General features: G+C 34.4%; 4 protein-coding genes across 6 annotated transcripts; all 4 read left to right on the top strand.

Annotated features, from left to right (window-relative positions):
* Positions 1–291: 291 nt before the first annotated feature.
* LOC105218133 (uncharacterized) lies at positions 292–1,562 on the top strand. Its single transcript, XM_011193515.3, has 3 exons — positions 292–703; positions 761–936; positions 998–1,562. Exons 1-3 carry the CDS (start codon positions 398–400, stop codon positions 1,419–1,421), a joined length of 906 nt encoding a protein of 301 aa, XP_011191817.2. The 5' UTR covers positions 292–397; the 3' UTR covers positions 1,422–1,562.
* Positions 1,563–1,583: 21 nt separating this feature from the next.
* LOC105218132 (uncharacterized) lies at positions 1,584–2,879 on the top strand. The gene is made up of 2 exons (XM_011193514.3): positions 1,584–2,170; positions 2,229–2,879. Exons 1-2 carry the CDS (start codon positions 1,700–1,702, stop codon positions 2,703–2,705), a joined length of 948 nt encoding a protein of 315 aa, XP_011191816.2. The 5' UTR covers positions 1,584–1,699; the 3' UTR covers positions 2,706–2,879.
* Positions 2,880–7,183: 4,304 nt separating this feature from the next.
* Cont (contactin) lies at positions 7,184–14,364 on the top strand. 2 transcript variants are annotated; one of them, XM_011193512.3, is made up of 10 exons: positions 7,184–7,323; positions 9,258–10,242; positions 10,305–11,182; positions 11,242–12,046; positions 12,107–12,273; positions 12,340–13,212; positions 13,284–13,452; positions 13,531–13,664; positions 13,729–13,912; positions 13,979–14,364. In XM_011193512.3, the coding sequence occupies exons 2-10, from the start codon at positions 9,387–9,389 to the stop codon at positions 14,083–14,085; spliced, it is 4,173 nt and encodes a 1,390-aa protein (XP_011191814.2). In that variant the 5' UTR covers positions 7,184–7,323; positions 9,258–9,386; the 3' UTR covers positions 14,086–14,364. The 2 variants fall into 2 exon arrangements, with proteins under 2 accessions (XP_011191814.2, XP_011191815.2); XM_011193513.3 differs by lacking the exon at positions 7,184–7,323 and adding an exon at positions 8,450–8,581.
* Positions 14,365–16,312: 1,948 nt separating this feature from the next.
* LOC105218130 (E3 ubiquitin-protein ligase MARCHF5) lies at positions 16,313–20,696 on the top strand. Of its 2 annotated transcripts, none has more exons than XM_054226079.1 (4): positions 16,313–16,691; positions 16,781–17,507; positions 17,567–17,763; positions 17,908–20,696. In XM_054226079.1, the coding sequence occupies exons 2-4, from the start codon at positions 16,857–16,859 to the stop codon at positions 18,374–18,376; spliced, it is 1,317 nt and encodes a 438-aa protein (XP_054082054.1). In that variant the 5' UTR covers positions 16,313–16,691; positions 16,781–16,856; the 3' UTR covers positions 18,377–20,696. The 2 variants fall into 2 exon arrangements, with proteins under 2 accessions (XP_054082054.1, XP_054082055.1); XM_054226080.1 differs by having other exon boundaries at positions 16,748–17,507.
* The last annotated feature ends 1,975 nt before the right edge of the window (positions 20,697–22,671 follow it).

The raw sequence follows: 22,671 nt of genomic DNA, 5'->3' as shown, positions 1-22,671 counted from the left end.
TCCCTTTTACGAAATTGTACACAAACAATGCATTTTATGGAATATGAATCTTCCGACATATCTACAGATTAATTTAAAAATAAAGACTTAAGAATCCATCTCTCGACGGCATCTCTGTAACAATAATTGAATATTAAGTTGCCTGCAGCCTACGTCATGGCATTCAATTTATGCCAATTTTGACAATTAATTAACAACTTGAAAGCAAGTTCTTTCACGTGTATCGGTAGCGTTATCCCCTGAATCAATTCATTGTATGAACGATCCGGTAACCTTTTGAATTTTTTTGTTACTTTCAGCATTTTCTCTCTACGATCTGGAAGCACTGATTAATTTGTATCTCATATTTAGTTCTGTTTCAAATCTGTGATTAAATTTTTTAATTTCAAATACGAAAATGCCGCCAACAAAACAATTGAACTTAAATATTGAAGTGGACGTTCTAACTGCAGGCTCAACTGCTGACGTAGTGAACTCAATTCTGGAGTTCCTGCTATTCCAACGAAATCAAATCCCATTTGTTTACAACACTTACAAATATTATGTCGGGTTATGGTCAGATGAAGTAGAAGGTATTGCTAATGGCGGCATCGAAATTTGCCCGAATTCTGCACAGGCTGTAAACACGCTCCACTCTTATCAATTGGAGCGACAAAGGGAACAGGCTCTTCAAACAAAAGAGGCAATAAGTGCAATGCGGGAGGTCTGTAAAAATTCAATAAAATCATAGCTTTATCATTCACTATTTCTAACCTTATAGCTCATTAGAAAATCTTTTGTCAGTAATAACGTTCGCTGTTTAAGATTTCTCTTCGGTCCAACTACGTTTACAGCAAAGGAAGCATACACCATACACATACCAACCGATTCAATATCGCGACTGCATTTCCATAACCAACACCGTATTCCAAATGCTCGTCTAAATCAAACTTTAATGTGCGTAAAAATTAAACATTTAATAGTCACATATAAAATAAATTAATTGATTATTTTACAGTTCACTTTTGACCAGCGAAGATCTCTATAGTATTTTCTCACATAATCTTTGTCCAACAAACTTATATCTTGAACTGGAATTGTTATGTGAACCAGGAATTGTAAAGGACACATGTTCAAAGGCACAATTACTACCCAAAGATACCTATCAATTGCCTCCAAGTTGTAAGGAAATTCATTTTCACTTGCAGCACACGCCATTCCCAAACGACAATGATAAAGTGGCTTTAAATTGTTGTAAGGAAATTGAAGTGTTTGAAGGGGTGATGTGCCTTAATATAAACGACAGTGACAGTGAAAAGAGGAATAGCGATTATACTTGCAGAAGACTAAATCAATTCTTGCCAACATGGTGGGAGGCAGATATTTTAGTGCGAGGATTTAAAGAAAAACAAATAAAAGGTTTGAATATATGGACAAAATGATTATTATCTTAACGCGAAAATTTATTAATGATCGATTTAGCTAATTTGTTTATTGTATGACGTTTATAAATTTACCATTATAATGTAGTAACGTTATTTTATATAAGATCAAAAATAAAAATTCGCTCATAATAAAAAATATTCTTATGTGGTTCACTAAGCATAATTCTTTATAAAAAGTATGTATTGAAAATTTAGTCATGACAAAGTTTTACTTTTAAAATGTGTTCTTCAAATCTGAAATATCTAAATTTACTAATAAAAAAATAAAGAAAAGTATGGAGTGCCACGATTCAGATGCTACTGATACACAGTTTAATTTGATTGCCAAAAAGATAGCAGAAGAATGTCGTGATATTGTGGACGAGAAACCTCCGATACCACCTTGTGAAAGGACTAATTTAAAACCACCAACATTGCACACATTTTGTAACCACAATATTAATATTCAGTACAAATATCAGAATGACGACAAAAGTGGAAAACCAAAGCCGTGTGGAATTTGTATTAAACTAGATGAGAAGGGTAAAAAGCAATCACCATGTCCGATTTGTACAAAAAAGGAGATGTCACGCGAAGAGAAATTGGCTGAAGCCATTAAATGCATCTCTAGCCCTTTGCCCAGGTGGTTTAATGAACCAGAGCGTTGCGACCCAATGAGTGTTTGCTGTCGCATGTTAGGGGGTATTAAAAAATGTCCAAGAAAGGAAGACCTTTGCTCGTGTCCAGAACCAGAACCACCATCCAAGGTTAGTTCGACAAGTTTAAAATACGGTAATATACTGTATTACTACCTCTGAGTTTTAGAAAGACAAATTTGCTGTAAATTATCCTCCAAACAAACTAATTGTGTCTGCGGTACTGCAAAATCCTAAATGTAAGCCAAATTTTCGATGTCAAGGAATTGTGAATAATGCTGATTATCACACATTCAAGCCGGACTACAAAAATTTACCTTTGACTGAAAAGTTCTATTCTAAATACGAGCATTTGGAAAACATCGATACTCCGGAAGTTAGGTACTACATAAATGAATTAGAAAAAATAGAGAATTACTTTCCGAGGAACGAATTTTGCGTACCCCGATATACAAATCAGAATTATGGTTGGTTGCAAAACGAAAAAATAAGAAATCTCGAAAATTGTGATGATAATCGTATAAGTACTCCGAAGGTTTTACAAAATATGAAGTCATTGGAAAATAGACGCTTTGACCCCATACAATTGCAATACTGCTTATGTCATGATATGATAAAGCACATGGATCATTGGAAAATTGTTTGAAATCGAAATTGAGAAACGTGAAACCTTGCAGAAAATATACAACATACATACATACATACATACATAAATATGCATAAAATTTATTAAAATCTTTGGAATTAATTGAGTTTCAACTAAATAAATGGGAAAAAAATTCTAATAGATAAAACCGAATAATAAAAATTGTTTAAATTATTATAATGATTAAGTATAAAACTAATTGAAGCAATTCCAAAATACATACATATGTTCATATGTATCCTAGATGATCGTTTCGGAATTTCCAAATCGCAGTTATGTGGATTTTAGAATATTAGTAATATATGAAATTTAATTTATTTATGTTAAGCACTTCAAGTTATCTAATTATATTATTTTTAAAGCAAGAACAAGTAAGGAAGGGCTAAGTTCGGGTGTAACCGAATATTTTATACTCTTGCAATTTATTTAGGTAATTTTATATATGGTCATTTCCGCCATGTCGAACGGGACAATCGTACACCTTTCAACTAAAAAAAAATATGAACTGAAATGTTTTTTAATTTTGACAGTAGGCTTTTTTAATAGCCCTTCATTAGCTCTACATTTAGTGTTAAGGTTTTTGGAACGGTTTTCATTTTCAAGATAATTGCAAAAAACCAAGGCATTCGCACGGGACAAAAAATGGAAGTCGTTTTTGGGGACAACGATTCAAACTCTCAATACTCAAATGTTTTTGATTGTAAAATGTTGCGCATTGATGGCCTTTAAAGATGGTATGAATTTCATCCAAAAATAATGTATAGTTTTTTTTAATTAATTATTAACCACAATCGCACGGGACATTTTTTTCCATCATAATATTTATGTTGATTTTGTTTTATAATACGGAATTATTTAACAACAAGTCCAATAAAATGGCTTAAAAAAGTAGTAAATGTATTTATTTATTTATTTAAACTAATTTCCAACGAGAAACACAACAAAAATTCTATAGTATGAAATGAAAATAGTATTATGAATGTGAAATACAGCTTTTTTCAGAAAATGCTGTCCTCGGGAATAAACATTTTTGGATTTCGTTATCTGCTCGTTTCGTTTGATAACTGCTCCCACTCCATCGACGGCTCCTTGCAAAAAATTATATTCTAATTAAGACTATTTTAATTATTTTATAAAATTAATCAGGCTTGATAATATAAATTTGATTTTAAACTGAGAGCAGTTACATAAAAAAAAATAAATATTTTAGAAAAGCAACTAAAGGATTTCTTAATTTTAGTTAAGAGATTTATCGTGCGTTAACTTGTCACTTTTAAAGGCAAACGATTTTCTTCTGACAACATTGTTAAAATGAGCACTCTTATTTTGATTTGTAAGCCTATAATTTTCGCCAAAATCTATTTGAATAGCTATTTCAGTGGAATTTAAAGTGCGGTTTTTGCTCATTTGTAAATAATTAATGTAAATGTATATATTTACATATTTAAGTCAATTTTACAAGACAAAAAATAATTTTCAATTCTTAAATTACACACCTACGATGTCGCACGGGACCAATTTTAAGAAGTTACCAAAACCACAAATATTCTGATTTTTAAGCAAGGTTTTTTTTATTTTAATTGTATAAAAATTTACTGTTTACACCCAAAATTGGCGAGTTTGCTGCTTATATTTGCGATACAGTGGGAACAAGTGTTGTTTTTTGATGTCGCACGGGACATTAAAATATAGGATAATAAGGGATCGAAAACTTACAGTTATTTGCAATCGCATGCTTTCTTATGCATTTATTTTGCTCTTTGTACCCTTAGTCCACTTTCACACGGGCAACTTTTGTTGCTAATTCTCGGGCGATTCTCTTTTGCTGTCGCCCCTTGCGTTCACACGAGCAATTCTTGTTCGACAACTCTGTTCGTGTTTTTCTGTCATTCTCTTTCATATAATTTTCTCAACTTCTTGTACGCATCGTTTCCAAGCAAAAAAATATATTTCATTAAGTAATTTGTATCGTTATTCTCAATTTTCTAGCACATTTTCATTATATTATGCATATTTCTATATGTATTTGCAAATTATATACAAAATTAAATGATTAAATTCAAATTTTCAAATATATTTTAAACATTAATTTTAAAATGTGTGTAAATGCAACACTGTTACGTAGCAGCGAACTGTTACGAATAAGAACACAAAGCGTGTTGCCTGAACACAGCAGACTCGGCGCGATTCTCCTCTCCTCGTCGCCCCCTCTCCAATAAAACTAAGAATTGCCGCGACAATAATTGCCCGTGTGAAAGGGGTCTTATAAAGGTTTTACACAAAGCAAAAAATTATACATGATATGTTTCTTTAACAATTTTGACGAAAAAACAAATTCAGTAGAAAAATCGAAATTAGAAAAGTAGCTCCTATTCAACTTGGCTTTGGTATATCTCGCAATTGGTTATGAATTAATTTAAAATTAATTTAATATACATAAATTTAAATATTTTCCTATGAAAATATGCAAACACTTTGTAATTCTAATAATGTTTAATATTTTGTCTGTGGTGGACCTTCTGGCGGAAATGCCCATATATTATTATATATTCGTCATATATATGGTATAAAGTCCATTGAAAGTTGGAAACCCTAATATTATCTATATGGGAGTTAGATGAAGTTATGACCCGATTTCACGTATTTTTGGCACGGAGACATATTATTAAAAAAAAGATATTTCCTCCGAACTTCAAAATATCTGAGACTTACTTATATTTCCGGTAAAAAAAAATTAGAAGCCCTGAGGTCCTCATATTCGATATATGGGGCCTTGAAATGTATATATATATGGTCCCATTTCGACGATTTTTAGAAGGACGATGCCACAATATATATAAATGTAGTATATGTGCAAAGTTCTGTTCCGAAATCTTCACTAGTGATTACTTTATATATTGTAATGGAAACGGTTCAGATCGTCTTCAAAGTTCTGGTATATAGGAAGTAGGCGTGGTTGTGAACCGATTTGGCCTATTTTCGCAACATATCATTGGGATGCAAGGGAAATATTACAAACCGAATTTCATTGAAATTGGTCGAGTAGTTTCGGTGATATGGTTTTTGACCCATAAGTGGGTGGTATACCATTTAAAATTTTGTATACCAATTTGGGTGCAGCTCTTCTGTACCTTCTATATAATGAAATTTAAGGTTTCTGTTGGTTTTCCTTACTAAATTAAAGCATTTTTAGTAGTTTTAAACATAACCTTTGTATGGGAAGTAGGCGTGGTTAAAATCCGATTTCCTCCATTTTGGGACTATATAAGTAAATGCCTGTTGCTTTCACATGTGAAATTTTTAACAGGCGAGCAGCGCCCAAATATATCGAGCAGAGAAGTGACCAATCGATGGCAGCTAATATATAGGTGTGTATCATTCTTAAGAATTCAATTGGTTTCAAGTTTAAAACTCTATTGTGAATTAGTATTTACATAAATGTCTCAATATAAAAATCCATTGATTGTAAAGGGTGATTTTTTAAGAGCTTGATAACTTTTTAAAAAAAAAAAACGCATAAAATTTGCAAAATCTCATCGGTTCTTTATTTGAAACGTTAGATTGGTTCATGACATTTACTTTTTGAAGATAATTTCATTTAAATGTTGACCGCGGCTGCGTCTTAGGTGGTCCATTCGGAAAGTCCAATTTTGGGCAACTTTTTCGAGCATTTCGGCCGGAATAGCCCGAATTTCTTCGGAAATGTTGTCTTCCAAAGCTGGAATAGTTGCTGGCTTATTTCTGTAGACTTTAGACTTGACGTAGCCCCACAAAAAATAGTCTAAAGGCGTTAAATCGCATGATCTTGGTGGCCAACTTACGGGTCCATTTCTTGAGATGAATTGTTCTCCGAAGTTTTCCCTCAAAATGGCCATAGAATCGCGAGCTGTGTGGCATGTAGCGCCATCTTGTTGAAACCACATGTCAACCAAGTTCAGTTCTTCCATTTTTGGCAACAAAAAGTTTGTTAGCATCGAACGATAGCGATCGCCATTCACCGTAACGTTGCGTCCAACAGCATCTTTGAAAAAATACGGTCCAATGATTCCACCAGCGTACAAACCACACCAAACAGTGCATTTTTCGGGATGCATGGGCAGTTCTTGAACGGCTTCTGGTTGCTCTTCACCCCAAATGCGGCAATTTTGCTTATTTACGTAGCCATTCAACCAGAAATGAGCCTCATCGCTGAACAAAATTTGTCGATAAACACATTTCGAACCGAACACTGATTTTGGTAATAAAATTCAATGATTTGCAAGCGTTGCTCGTTAGTAAGTCTATTCATGATGAAATGTCAAAGCATACTGAGCATCTTTCTCTTTGACACCATGTCTGAAATCCCACGTGATCTGTCAAATACTAATGCATGAAAATCCTAACCTCAAAAAAATCACCCGTTATTTTGTATCCTCTTCTCTTTTGGTTGGCTTATTTCCAGAGAATGTCAATTATATATTATACGTTCTCTGTTATTTCTCTTTTGTGCTTGTTCTGTTGTGTCCGATTTATTCGCTGCTGGGTGAAATTTTATGTTTTCAATTAATTTTCAGTTTTATTTCCAATAAGAATTATCGTATCATCGAAATCAACATTAGAAAAGTTTGTTTTTTCAAAGGTAATATAAATTTTGTCAGCGATATAACTTTTTTGCGTTTTTTTTTAAGAAGAAGTTAACACTATTTTAAGGTGTGGTTTTGGGTTGGCGTAAGCTCGACTTAAAAGAGTCCAAGCCGACAGTGTGACTCAGTTTATACGTAAACGCGCAAAAAGACATTTAAATAAATCAAAATAATACATACTTGACTTCATATCTAAAAATAAGAGATTTAAAAGGACAATCGGGTCGGCTTTAGTATAGTATCCCCCGATTTCAGAGTTAAAATGGGTATGGTTGGAAAGAGGACGATCTCCAGATTACGAATATATATAATAGTTGCCGCAGGAGACTTATAGTTTTCGAGATATTCGCATTTAAAGTTGAAAATTTCACAAATTTTATGTGGCGATATTTCGATTATTACTTAACTTTTAATTTGTATAATACGCTTATTATACACTAACACTTCACTAAATTGTTTCCACATACTTATTTTATATCAATTGGTTTAATATTTGCTTTAAATAAGCATTTTAATTTTTAAACAATTTTGTTTATATGCACAATAACCAGTTGACAGATATCAAGTGTTGCCAAATCTACATATTTTACAAACGAATAAAAGTTAATAAAAAAATTACATGATTTATAATACATTTATTCCTGTTTCTTGAAAAACCATGATATTGGGTGGACCAGAGTTATTTTTCAAAAGCGCGGCCGAAGGCCGCAATTGCAGAAAAAAGAAATACGCGAAAGATTATTATTTTTATTTTCATTTGTTTGGTTATGGCAATACTTGATATCTGTCAACCTGGTTATTGTGCATATAAACAAAATTGTTTAAAAATTAAAATGCTTATTTAAAGCAAATATTAAACCAATTGATATAAAATAAGCATGTGGAAACAATTTAGTGAAGTGTTAGTGTATAATAAGCGTATTATATAAATTAAAAGTTAAGTAATAATCGAAATATCGCCACATAAAATTTGTGAAATTTTCAACTTTAAATGCGAATATCTCGAAAACTATAAGTCTCCTGCGGCAACTATTATATATATTCGTAATCTGGAGATCGTCCTCTTTCCAACCATACCTATTTTAACCCTGAAATCGGGGGATACTATACTAAAGTTTCCCCGGACAATCTTAGCGTTCCTTAATGTGAAAACCGGATAGTGCTAAATGAATTTAGTAAATACTTTAATTGAACAGTGCGCTGCTGGCATTCTATCGACGGAGGCAGCGCAGTCAACCATTTTTATTTTTATATGTATGCCTACTTTTTTAAGAAAACTCTAAAGAATATTTACAAATACCAAACATATTGTTTAAAGTCTTGTCTAAATACGTTTATATTAAAATATCTTTCAATGAAAATGTATAAATTGCTTAGCACCTCCAGTTGTTTAAAAGCCACACCTAACTCGACAAATGCACACACACATATATGTACATATATGTAAATATGTAGGTTTATATAAGAACTTTGCTGAGTATTACCGTGTAGACCAAAATAAAGCTTCCAGTAATAATTTATTGAAATTTTTAATTTACTATTAACAGACATTAAATGTGGAAATGAAATATTAACTTTGTATAAATTTTGAATGGGAGGTATTTCATTTTGAAAAATATATCTTTTGAATGAATCCACATTAAAAATATTAAAAACATTAAATTTGAAATTATTTCATGTACACATACATAAGTGGGTTCATCTAAACGCATCTCAATATGTATTTACACTTTAATTTTTACGTTTAATGTTTATGATCACGCCTCTATGTATTCATATATATATTTCACACTTGTTTGAGTATACTCTGGCAGCTAATTCGCACAGTTTACTGAATGAATCTAATGATAACTCCTCAAAAGATGTTTGTTTTCCGATATATTTATGTACATATTTACATTTTAATTCTAATAAGTCGTATTATTTACAGCTCCAAGTGATTCGTTCGAATTTATATCCTGCAATATCTGTCAAAAATGTGCCTTTGAAATACCAGGAACTCAGAATTTACAAGTAATTTGTTAATTTACGCTCTCTTCCTTGATATCAATCAGTGGATATGGCGTATCTTGTTGTTTTCTATGCTGTCCTATTGACCCTATTGAGATATAGCGACGCTGATGCAAATGCTGACGCTCAAGTTTCTAACGAACCACAACCATATCAACCAACATACAACAAAGAATATCAACCCCGCTATAATCCTCTTTATACGAATACTCAGCAAGGGTCCTCCGTTTCACAATACGACAATTCTCTGACACCATCTCAACAGGATCTACAAAACCCGCAGCAGGGTGGTGGCGGCCTACTTGTAGGTTCGCCGAACCAAAACAACTTTTACGACCAGTCATCGAACACATTAGGTAGTGGCATATATGGCACAGGCGGCGGTGGTATAAGTAACTATGATCCGTTCAATCGTGGCATCACATCAACTGGCTTTGAATATTTAGATAATGAAATGCAGAATTACTGCCCAGAACATTGGATATCTTTTCGCCAAACATGCTACAGATTTATACGTTCGCCAAAACGTAACTGGCTAGAGGCTAAGAAAATTTGTAAAGCTTACAACGCCGAGCTTTTGAATGTAGACAATGTCGAAAAGCATTCTTTTATACTGAAACAATTGATAATACAGAATCAAAGGCAAAACCGATTTTGGATATCTGCAAGACAGACTGGACCCAATAGCTGGGCAAACGATGATAATTCACCATTCCTCGTGCTGGACGACTCTTTTGCCTTTGATGAAGATCAATCGTTTGAAAATGAAAATCTACACGACAATCGATTCCTGGTGCAAAACATGTACCAGACCGATTATAATCGTAATAATCCGAATCAGTACTACAACACTGTGCCAGGTTCTATCAATAGTCGTAATCAAAACAATTTGCGTGGATTTATTGGTAATATGCAATATTTTTATTTAGTAATAATATCAAAATTAACAAGTTTCTTTTATTTTTAGGGCCAAACCAGAATGGTGATAATCCCTTTACCAGAGATCGTGTTGTATATGGATTTTCAAAGAAGCGTGATCGCTGGATGTTTATGCCTGCCTACGACATAGAGTTGAACCTATTCATCTGCGAGTCAAAAGTACTTTATAATCCTGAAAATATTAACTTGAAATTAGATGACAAGCGTCCATTTCATTACGGCTTGGACATTAAAGATTTCGAAAAAATTCCACGCGGCCCTTACTTTGTAAAACAGCCTAATGACACAACATTTGATACGAGCAAGAACCGACTTATAAATGATGTTACATTGAGTTGCTTGGCAGGTGGTTTCCCCACACCCACATACCGCTGGTATCGTGAAGTCTACGTAAATGATTCGCTTGAATACATGACAATTGATCCGTTGACTAACGACCGATATACAATTTCCGGAGGCAATCTTATAATTTACGATCCAAAACAGGCACTCGACCAAGGTGCTTATCATTGCGTTGCGGAAAATAAGTTCGGACGCATACGTTCCGAGAGTGCACATTTGAATTTCGGATTTATTATGGAGTTTAATCTTAAGCGCTCAGCTGAAACTGCTGATATGAATTGGGGCAAATCCATATTTTGTGATCCGCCACAACATTATCCAGATGTTAAATACTATTGGGCGCGCGATTATTTTCCGAATTTCGTGCAAGAAGATCAGCGCGTTTTCGTATCGAATGATGGTGCTTTATATTTTTCATCCATCGAGATAGTGGATCGTGCCAATTATTCATGCAGTGTACAGACATCAGTATCCGATACTGGACGTAATGGTCCATTTTTCCCGCTACGAGTGACGCCCAACAGCAACTATCAAACTCTTATTTTTGCAAATACATTCCCAAAGGTAAGCAGTTTTAACATTTCTGATCTGTAAATACATTTTAACGATATATGATTTTTAAGGTGTTCCCTGAAGCGCCCATTGCTGGCGATGAAATACGTCTGGAATGTGTTGGTTTTGGGTATCCTATACCTTCGTATAATTGGACTAGAGTTGGCCAGCCTCTACAGCGCAATGCTTATACCATTAGCAATAGTCGTGTGCTAATTATTGAAAACGCAACAACTAATGATAACGGAGAATATACTTGCACAATTTCTAACCCACGCAAAACTATTCACAAATCGATTTTCATCAATATTCAAATGAAACCGCAGTTCACGATTCCTTTGAAGGATAAAATAATGGATTATAATGGCGACGTCACTTTCATCTGCGAATCCTTTGCAATACCTGATGTGAATTATACTTGGTATAAGAACGCAGAACGATTTGACCCAGAGCGTGTTGATAAAGATCGGTATATAATACAGGACAATGTGCTTACTATTAAATATTTGGATTCGGACAAAGATGATGGCATGTATCAGTGCGGTGCGACGAACCAATTGAAAACAGCTTTCTCCTCAGCGCAATTACGCGTGCTATCCATGAAACCGTCATTTAAGAAAAGACCACTTGAACCCGAGATTTATGCTGTGCAAAATGGCAACACGACCATCGTATGCGATCCAGAAGCAGCACCACGCCCTAAATTCCAATGGAAGAAGGATGGTCAACTTATCGGCGCCGGGGGTCATAGGCGGATTTTACCCAGTGGTACATTGATAATAGCACCGACTTCACGCGACGATGAGGGGCTATACACATGCGTTGCGACTAACAAAGCGGGCACGGATGAGTCACGATCGCGAGTAATTGTGTTACGTAAGTAAATTGTGCTTTCTAGCTTGTGTATCATCATCAACTGCTATTTTTCATTTAAAGAGGAGCTGCGTTTCATACAGACACCGCCACTGCGCATCACCACGCAAGAGCACGATTTAATATTTCTTCAATGCGATGCGAGCTATGATGAGTTGCTGGATGTCGCGTTTGTGTGGAAACGTAACGGCGAAATCTTGCGAAATAACCACGATGGCACTGAACGTATTGTAAGGAGCTTTTCGTAGTATTAACAAGAAATTACACATTTCAACTAATTATGTTTGACTTTATAGATAATTGATCGCAATCGACTAACGGTACATAATGTAACACTGCTGGACGGTGGGGACTATGAGTGTGTGGTGAAATCTTCGGTAAATGAGATAGCATCTAAAACCTCTGTGGTCATAGAAGGTGCCCCTGGTGCACCCGGCGGAGTTCAAGTTATCGAAATTGGTAAAACAAAGGCGATCATTGAGTGGATAGATGGCGCCAATAATGGACGACCCATACGATACTACAATATACTTGGCCGCACCAATTGGAATCGAACTTGGGTGAATGTATCCACAAGCGTACGCGGTCATGAGGTAGATCGATACACTGGCCGACAACAGGCTGAAGTTTCCAATCTCATACCTTGGTGTTCGTACGAATTCAGCGTTGCCGCAGTTAATGACTTGGGTATAGGTATTCCGTCTACACCGTCGCCAATCTACAGCACATACGAAGACAAGCCATATATAGCGCCGCGTAATGTTGGCGGTGGCGGTGGTAAGATTGGAGATTTAACCATTACTTGGGATCCACTGTTACCACAGGAACAACACAGCCATGGCATACATTACAAAGTATTCTGGAAGCTAAAGGGCACGTTAGAATGGGCCTCCGAGGAACTGAAATCTTTGCAAAACGATGGTGTAGCGGTTGTAAATATACCACTCAATAACTATTACACCGAATATGAGGTGAAAGTGCAAGCTATTAATAATATTGGTAAGGGCCCCGAGAGTGAACCAGTAGTTATTTATTCGGCGGAAGATATGCCTCAAGTAGCGCCACAAAAACCGTTTGCTATGCCCTTCAATTCCACGGCTTTCAATGTTACATGGCGACCGATCGAAATGACAAGGGAGAATGTGCGCGGTAAATTGATTGGGCACAGAGTAAGTTTAAGCATACACATTTCATATTAATTTTTAAAGCTTGTACTAAATTCTTTTATCTTTTTACATAGTTGAAATATTGGAAGACTACACATAATGAAGAAGATGCTGTCTACTATTTGTCGCGTACCACAAGAAATTGGGCTTTAATTGTTGGCTTACAGCCAGATACATACTACTTTGTAAAAGTAATGGCGTACAATGCCGCCGGCGAGGGGCCAGAAAGTGAACGTTTCGAAGGTAATATTTCTTTTACTAATTTTTCAAATATATTGACTCTAAACTGTGGTTTAATAATATTTTTTTTTTAATTTTTAGAGCGAACGTACCGCAAGGCGCCTCAAAAACCACCATCATCAGTCCATGTGTATGGCATAAATCCTTCAACTGTGCGCGTGGTATGGCGTTATGTATCACCAGCACAGGATGAAGAACCGATCGAGGGCTATAAGGTAGCTGAAATTAGTTTACGAAAAAAGAACAATTTAATTCAAATTTGATATTTGTGAATTGTAGGTGCGCGTATGGGAGAGCGACCAAAATATGATAACGGCGAATAACACAATTATTCCGGTTGGTGAAAAATTAGAATCATACATAATGAATCTTACGCCAGGCAAAAGCTATAATATGCGTGTACTGGCATTCAGTAATGGCGGCGATGGTCGCATGTCCAGTCCCACATTGCGCTTCCAAATGGGTAAGTATGGGCTTACGCTCATGATATGATTGAATTTATTTAAATATGAATAAAATTCCGTTTTAGGTAAGACAACGCGCAACAACGGAAACCGCCATTACCGCAGTGGCCTTAACACGGTGTTAGTAGTTAGTTTGTTGTACCTTATTTCAATGTACCTAAACAATAACTGATTGACACAACAGAGTTCATTTCGAATGCATTCAATATAAATTCCGTCCATGCTACTCTCATTCATTTAGATGAGTAGTATTATATATACGATATACATACAAATATGTATTTAAAAACATTTAGCTAGAGCATTCCATCCAATGATTGTCCTACACAAAACGAATGCATTTTATTTTAAGATTACAGCTATTTTATAACTGCGCAACGATTCCGTCTTTTTACACTTATGCGTACATTTACATATATATGTATGTGTACAAAAATTCTCACACATTTAAGTATATTTAGCTTTTAATTAAATGTCTATCAACTCGAATTGTAACTATAGTAATACATAATCGATCCATATTTACATACATATTTTATAAAAAGTGACCTTATTATGATAGTTAAGTCAGCAAATTATTAATGTGAACGAAATATTTTTTACTTTCACTTAATTACAGGTATCAAAAAATGTATTTCCATTCACAATTATATTTTAGTATACAAAAGTTAAAAATAAATTTAATAAATAAGTTTTTGTATGTATATTTGTTATTTTTGCTTGGCTATAGTTGACTATTTACTTTCAATTTGGCTTGATATGTATGCAAAATGCATATTTCACTTTGTTCACAAATGTTTCACCGCATATATTGGCATTTGGTGGACACCAACACGCGAGGAATTGTTTTTTGTGATAAGTTTCACATAAATTTATCTTCAATTTGCAATCAGCCTTATTGTAAATTCCATGTGAACGACATTCCCAATGCAAAAACCCACACATTTGGTTTTTTTGTAACACGAATTTTAAATGGGGAAAATCTTACATCTTTGAAAATTTTCCCTTATTGTAAATGTAATTTTGTTCATATGAAACAGTAAAATTTGTTCACAAAATCAATTGTAGGTAACAAGTATCAATATTAACAATTTAATATATGTTAACTACTTTATGAACAAAGGGTTATGTATATTGTTTTCAAGACATTTGCGAACAATTTTTAAGTCGCAAGTTGCAGATCTATTGCTTCGAAGCGTAACATTATTCGTCCTTCAATGAAGTGACGACTCACTCTGGTATTAAGTGCTCACTAACTATGCGCTCGAGACTGGTAAATAAATGACTATCCTCACTTTCAGTCGATACCAGTTAGATCTTCACGATTAGACTAGTTTGGGTGCCTGGACACGGAGTAATTCTAGGTAATCCAAACTTTTAATAAGGAGGAGCATCTACTGCATCCTTGGTATCTACTGGACGATTGGACTTCAGATGAGCTGGTCAGTCACAAGATCCAATCTGACCCAAGGAAAATCGTAAGATGTCAAGAGTGCTTATCCCTTCCTTGTGGAATGACGTCTATGCAAGATCAGATCTTATATACACGGAAATTTCTGAGCATACCTTCGCCACCCTACCCATTCCTGTTAATGTCGTTGGGAACTGCTACGGCTTGCTTTATCACAACCTGAATTCCCTACATAAGAGACCTCAATTTGGAGATTCGAGAAAATCTTTATTCTATTCGAGAAAGAATGACGACCCCTAAAAATCGTGATTCCTAGGATCCTAGAGATGCGCGAGCTATTTATATGTCAGTTTTTATTGCATCCATCTTTGTACAGTATTCGTATGCTTTGTACATCATACATCCTGTAAGTCTCCAAATCTATTGGGCAAGAAGGGATTAATATCTTTACGGTCAAACATGTAATATCGGCGAATGTACTCAAGTTGCCCTTACTACGAATTAGTGAACTTTCTGAAAAGTGGGAAACCGGACAATATAGTCATATTTATAACCTGATATCGATCTTTTCATATTAGTGAAGACTTGAGGCCTTCCTACTTCAGACCACTTGAGCCTGTCAAGCTTGAAAATTCAAAATAAAGAACGGATTAAACAGTAATAAATTTTAATCATCATTTAAAATCCTGATGGTAGTACGAATGTATTCGAAAAATGGAGTAAAAGACATGTTCTCAAAGCTAAACATGCCTCCTTCCGACTTTTTTCGCTTATTATCCTTCAAGACCTTAACTCATAGCTTGCACTCTTTCTTCAAATTAAAATTGATCTATTTTAAAATTCTTAAATCGCAATCCGCTTGAGCAATTATAAAGTAACGTCGGAACGTAAGCGTAAGAATAGCATCAGAGATATTTGTGTACGTTTTCTTGACATTTGTTACGTCAACGATATTGCAAATTTTAAAAATATTTCACTAATCTGGCAGCATTTATTGGCAGTACGGAGATTTTTGATTTTCGAAGCATTCCCAAATTTTTTTAGAAACGCTCTTGAAATCTTGAAAACATCGTCAAAAATTTTAAGTTGTTTTTGGGAAGCGACGCTGGTAAATAGGATTTGCTATATTATTGGCTAAAATTTGGTGCTAAATAGGTAAAAAAAATAAAACTACCTGCATTATAATACTGAAATATTGCCGAGAATAACTTTTCTAATATCGTTCGCATGAAAAACTTGGATGTGTTAGTTATAAAAAGGAACAGAAACAAGAAACAAACGAAGTAACACAAGAGAACGTCGAAACGGTTTATACATTCTCTGCCGACAGAAGGTGAATCTGCTGATCAAAGCAAAAGCCATAAAAGGTGCAAAAATTAAAATTTTTAGAATTTTTCAATATTTTGTTGAACAATTTATCTAGACGCGCTTGTGTAAAATGTTTTTATAAATATAGTGCATAGAGTTTAGTCAATATATTTAGCAGCATATAAATAACAAACGTCCACGCCCATTTGAAGTTGTATATCAGTATGAAAAAGAGTGACCTAAATCAGGGTATAACCGAAGTGACTATTGACACAGCATCCAAGGAAAATAATGCTACAAAGTCCGATATGGTGCATACTTTTGAAACCCAATCAGGCCCATCTCCAGATTTCCCCCAAATAGATCGTAATGTGTCCTCTACGTCTCTTACTAAGTTGACACAAGAGAACCAAACGTCAGAGATGTCATCATTAAATGATGAAGAAAAAGCGTCTACATCATCTGCGGGGAAAATGCTTGCTGTAGATTTAGGCATAGAGCCAATAACGAATGAGACTGTTCATGATGAGAATGGAGAAAGAAGTTGCTGGATTTGTTTTGCAACAGATGAAGATAACCGTCTGGCACCTTGGGTGCAGCCATGCAAATGTCGTGGCACAACAAAATGGGTCCATCAAAGCTGTTTATATCGATGGGTAGACGAGAAACAAAAGGGTAACGGAATGCGTGCAGTTAGTTGTCAACAGTGCCAAACCGAATATATTATTGTTTTTCCACAAATGGGCAAAGTCGCCAATTTATTAGAAGCTTTCGATAATATAATTAAACGATTAAGTCCCTTCCTCGCTGCCGGTATTTTTGTCGGCTCATTGTATTGGACAGCAGTAACTTATGGAGCCGTAACTTTTCTACAGGTATTTATATATATTTATATTTCTTTTGAATACCCAATAACCAAGGTTTCATAATACAGATTGTGGGGCATAAAAAGGGATTAGCTTTAATGGAAAATGGGGATCCACTAATATTATTGCTTGGATTGCCCGCTATTCCAGTTGGTTTAATACTTGGACGAATGATTCGTTGGGAGGACGCAGTGATTCGATTGATTCGCAATCGTCGAAGTGTTGCACGGAAATTCCCACTGATGAACTTCATTATTCCTTATCCGTGAGTAACGAAAAAATTTATATAAGAATTTTGACAATCATTCCTAACTAAAATAATTCCTAAATATATAAAGTCAATATAGATGTTAAAAATTAAATTTAATTTATATGAATTCTTTGTAATGCCTTTTGTTTTTGTTTCCAGTGAAGATGAAGAGGAACAATTGGCGCAAAATCCAGCTACTCCTACGTTGGCAGATCCAGTCTCTGCAACTCGAATATTTTGTGGAGCCCTAATTTTACCAACTATATCTACTATAGTCGGACGTTTGCTGTTCGAATCAATTGAGGATACCCTACATCGTACGCTTCTAGGCGGGTTGACATTTATTGCAGTCAAAGGTATACTAAAGATCTATCTAAAACAACAACAGTACACACGAAAGAAGAAACGTCGTATTGTCGATTACACTGATGAGAATGTGCGTATTTTTGTGAATCGCAGCACATCTCGTCACCATGGTGGCGCTAATGCATCTGGTGGTGTCGCAACTGCAGCTAGCGGTGCAGCAACTGGTGCTGGAGCGGCATCGGGTGCTGCCCCAAGTACACAGTTCCAAAGAGATCCAAACTTAGTACCACTACCTGCAACCGATAGGATCAGCATGGTTTAGACTCTCACTAAACTAAAGGTGATATATTACTTGTACAACAGTTATCTCCACTGTAACATGAACGTTGAAGTCGAAATTAGTGTCATTTCTACACTTTATAAATAACCGTGCTTGTTGCAAAAAATCAGGGCCGCAGTTTATTCTCCACTTTATTTTTACTAACCAAATTTTAGCGTCACCAAATCGATGTATTAAATAAGTTTTAATTCTGCATATATGAGGCGCCAAAATTGAATTAAATTAAATGAAATATTTGTACATAACATCAGAAATCGCAATTTATAAAAAATAACATGAAATTGCAAATTGACTTTCATAGTAAACCTAAAAACTTCGCTCAATGCACAACTATTATATAAATAAACTGGAATCCATTCGGATATGTTGAGTGGATTTCGTCATATGTGTACATACATACATGATGCAAACAATTGTATGGCCATATTATTGTGTATTTATGTACGTGAAAAGCCAATAGTTAAGAAATAAAAACTTCCTCTACAATACAATTTAGAAAATAAAAATAAAAATTAAATTAAATTTAACTTGAACAAATTTCGGAAAATTTGAATAATTTATTGATTAATGTATATATGAGTTTAGTGGGTAATCGTAATCGGATGGTAGTTTGTTAATTTTTTTTTCACGAAAAATGTGCTGCTATAGCATCAATTTCATGTTATTTAATTTCGGTTAGATACATTTGTATGTTAAATATTTAGTACATATAGATTTTTAAATATACACTCATATATTTTTTAACAATGTTATAAGAAAGACAAACAAAAATTACAAAAATGTCAATATTGAATTATGTACATAAATAAGTTGTTGCGGTTTGGACTTGAATTTGTGATTTAGGTTTTCAATATTCGTAAATATATTCGTACAAACATAAAATGAACAATGAAGTTTATGAAAAGTTTTGCATCTTTCTAAGTATAAAATCATTATGTATGAAAATTCCAGTTATCCATGGACAGACTTTATGTACCTTAGATGGAAATATTTACAGCTTAAATGATCTCGATAAATACGGATATCATCAAGGAGGTAATGACTTAGTTAACAGTGAGTAAATATTTTCATACCCTTTTATGTAAGACTATATATAGTTAGTTGAACTTATATTTTGTTGACAAAGGAGTGAAACAGTGCAGGCCATCAAATGTGACTCCCAAATTTAAAAACGTCAACGACTGAGATGGTAACGTTAAATATGTACTCCTTCCTCCACTTAGTGAATATTGTCCCCGTAGATTTAATAGGGAAGAGTATTAGGCTCATTGCAATTAAGAAGCGAGAAAGGTCTCCGCCCTGCGGAACGCTCTGTTTAATTATACTCTCGCAACAAAGTTGCTAAGTTGTAAGTCATGAAACTAAACGCCTCATATCAAGGTTATATATATATATATATATATAGTGGAACTTCTCTAACTCGAATCAGCATAATCCACAAAAAAAACTTCAAATTAGAGAGACTTATTTACTTTGCAAAAAGTTTTATATAAATATTTACGTTAAAATTTGTATTCGGTAATTTTGTTTATTTCAGTTTGCTATTGTTTGGCTCTTGACGTCTGTATTCCATGCCTTTGTTACAAGATTTATGAAATCTATAAGTGTAATATCATATTTTTTGTTCGCCTCCATACGAATATAGGGACTCCTTTAAAGTTGTTCCTTGATAGTAAAATTTTAAATTTTTTCTTATGCCCTGGTCAAAAAGTTCGATTTATGGAAGGAAATTTGTATGAAATTTGACTTCAGTTGCCACTTCAAGAGTTCGAGTTATGGAGAACTTCGAGTTATAGAAGTTTGAGTTATGGAAATCGATTTGTATGAAATTTGATTTCTAAACGCTATTGCCAATTCAAAAGTTCGAGTTATGGAGATCTTCGACTTATGGAAGTTCCACTGTATATTATAGATATATATACATAAATGATCACGATGACGAGACGAGTTAAAATCAGAATGTCTGTCTGTCCGTGCAACTTGAGTATTAATCGAACTATTGCCACGCCCACAAAATGGTGAAAACCGAAATCCTATGTTTTTTTGTAATTTTGTAATTTTTTTTTTACAGTGGGCGTACTCTCGCGTTTAATAAAGCTATACGAAACCAAACTTTCTGCAGTCACTTCCCTTATGTACGTACTCCACTACACACAATAAAAACATTAGGTCTACAACTTTGCTTCCGCCGTTTTTTTTTGTAAATTTAAGTTTATATACGTATCCCACTACACACAATAAAAATATTAGGTCTACAACTTTGCTTCCGCCGTTTTTTTGTAAATTTAAGTTTTTTTTTTTTTGTATAAAAATGGTTACAAATGTCGATGAGCCTCAGCCGCACTTTTCTTGGAATTAAAAAAGAATAGCAAAATTTCCCGCAAATGTCGAGAATTCGGCTCAAAAAGTGACATTTTCAGTTGAGAATAAGTTTGGGATGCAAACAGATCTCTACAAATATTTTGTTGTGTTAATGATGACAAAAATGTCCAAGATCGATATAAATAAAAAAAAATATTTAATCGACCACGCTTTGACCCTAGAGACATCTATTGGAAAACGGCGGAAGCAAAGTTGTAGAATTAAAATCGGAGAATAACCACGACCACCTCCCATACAAAGGTTATGTTGAAAATTACTAAAAGTGCGTTAATCACTAATGGAAAACATCAGAAACACTCACTTTATACATATATTAGGAACCAATGCAGATAGCGGAATAAAACTTTACACAAATACTATATTTGAGCTATGACATCACATCTTGAAAAATTGTCGAAATCGGTCTATAACTTTTCAATGCCCCGGACATCGAACATGACGAACTCAGGGCCTAAGGGAAATTTTTCACCGAAAATATGGGTAAATCTCTTAGATAATTTAATGTAATTCAGAGGAAATTGTTTTCTTCTAATAGTGTGTTTCTGTACCAAAAGTGGTTAAAATCGGGTCATAACTGACCCTAGCTCCCATATCCTAATTAAAGTTTTTTCAAAAATACGGTTGGGCTTTATACCGCATATATCGCTCAATAATGTCACATATCTTATCAAAATTAAGTGAGCGTATACCTTTTGATATAATGTACATTGGTGGAAATCGGTTCAGGAATTACCTCAGCTCCCAAATACTATTTATGATGATTTCCGTTATTCTATTGGACTTTATGCCGAATATATGGGTCAAATTGTGAGAGTATAAAATGTTCGTTTACACCCGAACTTGGCCCTTCCTTGCTTGTTTTTCTTAATTTTTGACAAGCAGCTCAGATAATTCATTCATTCTCTCCAGCCCTGGACTGTTGTAAGTTTTCTAGTAGCGTTGTGCCGGTCTACTTCCCATACTACCTGTATACTTTAGCATAACAAGGAATTACCAAAAAATTAACCAGCATAAGGCAAATTTGGGTGTACGGTTGCCAAGCGGCAACTAGTTATACTCGCGGTAGTCATATATAGAAGAAGAAGAACGAAACACCCGATCATGATTCAACACCATTACCTTATTAGAATATTAAATACTTGCTCTCTAAAAACGTTATGAACAATGATATGCTTATGTCGTGTTTACATTGTCGAAATGGATCCGGATTTATATACACATGAAATATATAGAACTAATGTATTTGTCCGCTCTGTAAGTTAGTGATTGTGGTTGTTAGAGCAAAAGTTCAGAATTTATTATAAAACTTCGTGTGTGATCAAAAAGCTGCGATAATTCAGGATACAATTAAATTAGGATGGTAACTTTTTGGAATGACCGGTTTTCACTGAATAACTATAATATCTATTAATTTTTGATACTAGTGGGATAGTAACCCATATGGTTCCAAAATTGATAAAATATAACGGTAAATACGTGCACTTTAACGGTATTTGTCAAAAACATCAAAAAACTTTAAGGTAACAAATTACAATAAACTGGATACATCACTTTATTTGCTACCAACTTCTCAGTTCGTTTTCGAAAGTTTCTACGCAAAACCCGAAGGTACAATAATTTTCGAATGGCGGCGAAAAAGTAGACGAAGTATTTGTTCCATCGAAAAAAATTTAAATTTAGTTAATGAAATTACTCATACGCCCTGCCTATCAAAAGCTGCACTAAACGTAAGTTTAAAAGATGATTTGGCGGATGAAAACGACAAAAATCCACAGAATGATATAGATAATCGTAAAATGATGTTGATCGATATAACTGACTTTCTAAAGATATCAGAAGAGTTAACTCTTTCAGTCACGCTTTTAGATTAAGAATATGTTAAATGTTTCGATTAT

Source organism: Zeugodacus cucurbitae, chromosome 2 (genome assembly GCF_028554725.1).
Source record: "Zeugodacus cucurbitae isolate PBARC_wt_2022May chromosome 2, idZeuCucr1.2, whole genome shotgun sequence".
Classification (NCBI taxonomy): domain Eukaryota; kingdom Metazoa; phylum Arthropoda; class Insecta; order Diptera; family Tephritidae; genus Zeugodacus; species Zeugodacus cucurbitae.
Note: the sequence above shows the minus strand (reverse complement) of the source record. Positions and strands in the feature narration are given on the sequence as shown.